General features: G+C 68.1%; 1 protein-coding gene across 1 annotated transcript; it reads right to left on the bottom strand.

Moving 5' to 3' along the window:
* Positions 1 to 306: 306 nt before the first annotated feature.
* MNEG_7254 (hypothetical protein) lies at positions 307 to 5,801 on the bottom strand (the record flags this gene model as incomplete). Its single annotated transcript, XM_014044276.1, has 13 exons — positions 307 to 318; positions 435 to 584; positions 845 to 974; positions 1,357 to 2,053; positions 2,256 to 2,390; positions 2,590 to 2,706; positions 3,023 to 3,091; positions 3,429 to 3,638; positions 3,980 to 4,158; positions 4,440 to 4,571; positions 4,759 to 4,895; positions 5,284 to 5,501; positions 5,630 to 5,801. The coding sequence occupies 13 exons, from the start codon at positions 5,799 to 5,801 to the stop codon at positions 307 to 309; spliced, it is 2,358 nt and encodes a 785-aa protein (XP_013899730.1).
* Positions 5,802 to 6,179: the final 378 nt, after the last annotated feature.

Raw genomic sequence — 6,179 nt, 5'->3', positions numbered from 1 at the left:
GGCCGAGGGGTTGAGGGCGATGCCCAGGGTCGGCAGCAGCGCCCCAGCCGCCAGGGGGATGCCGAATACGTTATAGACCAGCGCCCAGCCGAGGTTCTGTCGGATCTTGGAGAGGGTTGCCTTGCCGAGGTCGATGCAGTCGACGACCTGTGGGAGGGTGTGAGATTTTGAGGGTACGAATGCGGGACAGGGGGTGGGTGGGTCGGTCCCTCGGCCGTTTGGGAGGTGCAGGTATGGTCGGGCCGGTGGCCCGTGTCGGCTGGCAGACCCTTGGGCTTTGCACAGGAGGGCTCTTGGCTGGCGCCCTCATCTTGAAAACTGGGGAGCAGAGAATTGAGGACGCCAGCCCAGCGGCGCGGGATCAAACGGCGCAAAGCGCGCAGCCGCCCATACAACCAGGCGCCGCGCGAATCTACCCCTTGTGCTCCGCCTACCTGCCCCAGGCGGTCCCCCATGAGCACCACAGACGCCGCCTCCCCCGCAGCGTCCAGCCCGCCCTTCAAAGCGATGCCCACGTCGGCCGCCGCCAGCGCCGGCGCGTCGTTGACGCCATCGCCTACCATAGCCACCTTGATGCCGGCCGCCTGAGGTTGGCGCGGCGTCGCGGGCGCGTGAGCGTGCTTTCCCGCCGCATGAGGGTGAAATGGCGTGTGATGCTGTTGCCAGCTGTGCATGGGCTGCGTCGTGCGCAAGTGTGATTCAAATTTGGCGCCCTAGCACTACCTTGGCGCCCGCCCCCCGCAAAGCCGCCCCCCCCAAAGCCGTTCTCAGCGCCCCGGTTGCTGGCTGAGACGAGAGACGGCTGCTGCCGAGCCGTGGCAATCTAACCCATCCCCGCCCCCACCTGCATCTGCCGGATCGCCTCGAGCTTGTCCGCGGGCGACATGCCCCCCCGCGCGTCGCCCGCCGCGATGCCGGCCTGCGTGGCCACCGCCTGGGCTGTCGCGTCGTCGTCACCGGAGAGGAGATGAACCCTGCTCGGAGAGGGTGACATCAGCATGATGTCAGCGTAATGGCGGTGTGACGCCAAAGTGATAAGTGCAGGCACGAGGAGGGAGGTGGCCGTCGCGAAGGTGTGTGTGTGTGGGGGGCAGGGATGGGTGGGGCAGACGGTCCGGGCTGGCCTACATCTGAAGAGGGGCCCGGGCTCTCATCCCTCGTCATTGCCTGTGACTTTGCCGTAAGAGACTGGCGTGTGCCACACCATGCTAATCCCTGACTGGTGCAAGCACCATATGCCACCATACCCCCATGGACAGCGCGCGTGCGCATGGAGCAGCAGCAGCCGCACTGGCCTGTCCCCCCCCCCGCCTACGTGTCGCAGTCATCGTGCACGCGCCACCCAAAAGCACCCACCTGATGCCCATCGCCTGCAGCGCCGCCACTGTGCTGATTGCGTCTGGCCGCAGGGTGTCCTTGAAGCCCAGCACGCCCAGCACGCGCCCCCCCGCCGCCACCACCACCACTGTCTGCTTCTCCACGCCCTCCGCCCCGCCCGCCGCGAGCAGCTGCTGAGCAGCTTCCGCCTCGGACGCCGGCAGCTGCTCGAGCACCCAGCCGGCGCGGCCGACGAGGACGGGCTCGCCGTCAACCTCGGCCCGCACGCCGCAGCCGGGCACCGTCGACGGCGACGAGACCCGGGGGAGCGCGAGCCCCCGCGCCGCCGCGGCCGCCGCGACCGCGTCCGCGAGCGGGTGCCGCGTCGACGCCTCGACGGCCGCTGCAAGCGACACGACGCGGTCGCTGTCGCCGGCCGCGTCGGCGCCGGGCGGGAGCCGGACGGACGAGAGCTGCAGCTTCCCCTGCGTGAGCGTCCCCGTCTTGTCCAACACGACGGCCTGGACCCCGGCGACGCGCTCGAGCACGTCGCCGCCGCGCAGCAGCAGGCCGCGGCGGGCGCCCATCGAGGATGCGACGAGGACGGCGGTGGGCGTCGCAAGGCCCAGGGCGCAGGGGCAGGCGACGACGAGGACGTCCACTGCGAGCTTTATGCTGAGCAGGAGGGCGGTGCCGTTGGGGGCGGCGGCGAGCGCGGAGGGGAAGAGATCCGTGCCTGGAGTGGGAGTGTGTGGTACGCGCACATGAGCTCGTGTGGAGGTGGACGTGGAGGGCAGGGGGGCGCGGGGCGGGCGCCGGCACGTAGGGTAGCGGCTTGGCGGATGCCGGCCTGGTGAGTCCAAAGCATGGCGGGCCGCGGCGCGGTGGCGGCCGGCGGCGCCTGGCTGCTAGAGGACGCGAGGCAGCGGCGCACGCACCGATAAACTGCCAGAATGCAAAGGTGGCGGCCGACGCCGCCATGACGCCGTAGCAGAAGCGCCCCGCAACCGAGTCGGCGAGCCGCTGCACGGGCGCCTCGCGCGACTGCGCCTCGGCGACCAGCCGGCCGATGCCTGAATGTATGGTGTGAGGGGGTTATGTGCTGGTGTGAATCACCTGACACGCCGTTGCGCAATGCTGAGTGAATTTCAACTCCAGACTAGCAACTCTGCAATCGGGTTGCAAAAGGGCATGAGCAACCTTGCGGATCAGAGCAGAGCGAGGGGGGGGGGGGAGGGCAACAGGCATTAGAGAGACAGCGAGCCGGCCCACCTGCGAGCGTCGAGTCTGCGCCAGTGGTGGTGGCGCGGATGGTGAGCGGCCCCTCGTAGCAGACGGTGCCGCCCGACACGCGGCTGCCCACTGACTTGGCCACCAGCACGCTCTCCCCTGACGTACGGCGGCGGCGGGGGAGCCGGCGGGGGCAAGTGCGTTTGGGTCAGGGGGATGTTTGCAGCAACAAGTGGGGGGATGATAAGACACGTGAAAAGGAGGACGGGGTGGGGCTTGCTCGTCGGGCCAGTGGGCGGAGCGGCTGAAGCGCAGCTGTGGCGCCTGCAGGTCGATGCACTCAAATCGTCGGTGACCCTGACCTACCAGACACACGACGGCGTGCGGACGCCTGCATTCAGCCTGACCGCTCGAGCGTCCACGAAGCATGCAGCAAAAAAAGAGTGCAAGGATGTGGAGCAGGCGAGCGACCCACCTGTGAGCATGGACTCGTCCAGTGCGGCCTGGCCCTCCAGCACCTCGCCATCAACTGGGACGCGCTCGCCTGCGGCACACGCACAGGGGGTGCGGGCGCATGCATGTGAGTGTGTGTCTGTGTGTGTGTGTGCATGTGTGCGTGTGTGTGTGTGTGTGTGCGCGCGCAAGCGTGTTAGAGGTGCATTTGTCAAGAGGACGTCTTGAAAGATGTGTGTGGTGCGTGTGTGTGTGTGTCTCTGTGTGTGTCTTGTGATGAGGCCGCACAGCGTGATTAAGGGCTGCTGCTGCCCTCTTGCTGCCCCCAGCACCACACCAGCCTCCCACTCTCGCACAAGCAGACCGTCCCGCCCCAATGAGCGCACAAGCCACCGCCTGGCAGCCCCGCGGCACACGTGCCGTCTCACCTGGCAGGACCCGCACGACGTCGCCGGCCCTCACTGACCGCGTAGACACCTGGATGTACTCCACCGCCGGCCCCCGCCCGTCGGCCCCGGGCTTGGCGCCCGGCGCGGCGCCGGGGTCGAGCTGCAGCCGCGCCGTGGCGGGGATGAGGTGGGCGAGGGCCTTCAGGTCAGAGGCGGCCTGCACCTTGGCCCGGGACTCGAGGGCGCGGCCTGGAGGGGAAGAAGGGGCGGGCCGGGGCGCGGCGCCGTGCGTACGCATGTCAGCGGCGGGGAAGGGTGGGTGAAAGGAACGCCATGGTTCGCGCTTGACCCATTCTTGGCAACCCTGTAGAGAGCGCAGCTGAAAGGAACGCCATGGTTTGCGCCTAACCCATTCTTGGCAACCCTGTAGAGAGGGCAGCTTTGGCGACCCTTCCTCGGAGGCTTCCCCAGCAAGCAATGGCAGCTCATGCGATGCCGAAGGGCCCCGACTCCCCATCTTCTGACATGTTGACGCAGCTCCCGGCCCCCACCCGCCCTCCTCCGGCCGATGCAAGCGATTTGGCACCCACCCAGGAGGACGAAGGCCAGCAGCATCACGGGCTCCTCCAGGAAGCCGGTGTCCAGCCCCAGGGAAGGCACCAGGAAGCTGGCGGCGCCCACGAGGAAGCTGGCCGTCGAGCCGACGCCGACGAGGGAGTTCATGTTGGGGTTGCCCAGCCACAGCGCCCGGAAGCCGTCGATCAGGAGCCTGGGCGGGGATGTTTGGGTTATGGTACGTATGTCCGTATGCGCAGTGCTTTGGTGGCATGAAACAATTGGAGACAAGATTCAGAGAAACAGGGCGGGAAACACAATGAGTAGACAACCAACGACACCCAAACCATCTACATTAGAACACGGCCTGACAGGACGTGATTCACACATGCCTTGCAACACCCTCCCTGGCCCCACAAAAGCATCCAAACACGAGGCTGCCTGCCTGCCCGAAACGCGACACACACCACCGCATGCTCTCTCGCGCGCCCGCACCTGCGTCCGGGCCCCAGCAGCGCAAACGCGCCGAGTGCGCCGCTGACCAGCGGCTGGCCCATCGCGTCCATGAAGGCCGAGTGGGCGAACTGGTGGTACCCGAGCGCGTGCAGCACGTGGCCCGCGTGGTGGCTGCGGGGTTACGGGGGTGACCAGGGTGGGGTGGGGTTTGATGGCGCCGGGTGGTTGCTGGTGGGCCGTGTCCACAAGGCCCTGCGCTCGGGGGCGAACGAGCATGCAAGGGCGGCAGCACGGGCGCGGCTACATCACGCAGCGGCACGCCGACCGCGCGCCGCGCGGGTGCCGCGCGCCAGCCCACCTGCAGCAGATCAGCACGAGGCCCCAGGCCACCGCCAGGTTAAGGTTGCTGCGGCGCGCCTCCTCCTGCCGCTTCGCCTCGGCTGCGTCCGAGTCGATCGCGGCATTCTCCGGGGTCCTGATCTTTGCAGGGAAGCCCTGGGGTCGTTTGAGTGGTGTGCATTGGGGGTGGGGGCATGTCAGAGGTGGGGGTGGCAGGGGTGGAGGCGGGGCGTCGGGCAAGGGGAGGGCGGGATGGGGACGGAGCCGTCAGGCTGGGCTGGCGGATTGGCTGCAAGCGCCGGCAGTTGTCCGGTGCAGTGCTTGCTCGTTGGTGGCAAGAGGGTAGTACGAGATGTGTGCAGGACGAGGAAACCAGGCGTGGCTGCAAAAGCCTCGTCGCCCAACTCGCCTGGGCTGCCCGTGCGGCCGCCCGCCTCCATAGCAAAAAACAGGCACGTGCCTGGAGCTACTGCGCTCGCAAGCCGCCACCCAGCCCGCCGCGGCGCGCACTGCTGGTCGGCTGCAGCCCCGCCCCCGCCCGCACCTTGGAGGTGAGCAGCTCTGCAGCCGCGGGCCCCAGGACGGCGGCGTCGCCGCTGAACTGGACGGCGGCCGTCTCGGTCAACAGGTTGACCGCCGCCGCCGCCACGCCCGGCTGAGCGACGAGCATGCGCTTCACCGCGGCGGAGCAGCCGCCGCACTTCATGTTGCCGACGTCGAGGACGACGGTATCGGGCGCGTGCACGTGCGGCGGCGGCGCTGCTGCGCGCAGGGGGACGCGGGAAGGGAGGCGAGGGCGGCGGGGGAAGCATGGGGATGGCCGGGGTCGCAGAGTGGCCCACAGCTTGCGGTTGCTGGTCAGGCAACACATGCGCGTGAGGCACACTCACTTGAGTCCGGCTGCTCCTTGGTCAGGGACTGCACCTCCGTGAGCGCAGAAGCAAAGCGCGCGCCGCGCAGCACGCTGCCGCTGGACGGCCAGCGGCGCGGTGCCACTAGCGGTGCGTGCCGCGCAGCCACGACAGCAGGTAGGGTTTTGCAGGTGTCCCGGACATGGCGCATTGGGAAGCCGTGCGTGCCAGCTTGAATGTGCAGCGGTGCCGCAGAGAGCCTTAGCATGAGGGCCCTGCGCCCTGCTGGTGCGGCCATCCTGGCGCTAAGCATATTTGTAGCACAGTAAGAGCCCTTTGAGAGCAGTCGACGTCAGGATCGATACGATCTAATGTATCTGATCCGGGAGCACTGATTGGCCCCAAAAGAGCGCTCGCGGCGCATCTAAAGGCTCGCGCAGACGCGATTACGCCCCACGTACAGTACAGGGGTAATCCCGGCATCAGGCAGGGTCGGCAGCTGCCGCCATTGCCCCTCCATGCAACGTCATGGGGCCAGCAGTGGTTCCTGCATCGTTCCTCATCCCGGCCTCGCCTGTGCCGCGCCAGC

Source organism: Monoraphidium neglectum (genome assembly GCF_000611645.1).
Source record: "Monoraphidium neglectum strain SAG 48.87 unplaced genomic scaffold scaffold01266, whole genome shotgun sequence".
In the NCBI taxonomy this organism is placed as follows: domain Eukaryota; kingdom Viridiplantae; phylum Chlorophyta; class Chlorophyceae; order Sphaeropleales; family Selenastraceae; genus Monoraphidium; species Monoraphidium neglectum.
The sequence above is the reverse complement of the archived record's forward strand: the minus strand, read 5'-3'. Positions and strand labels throughout refer to the sequence as shown.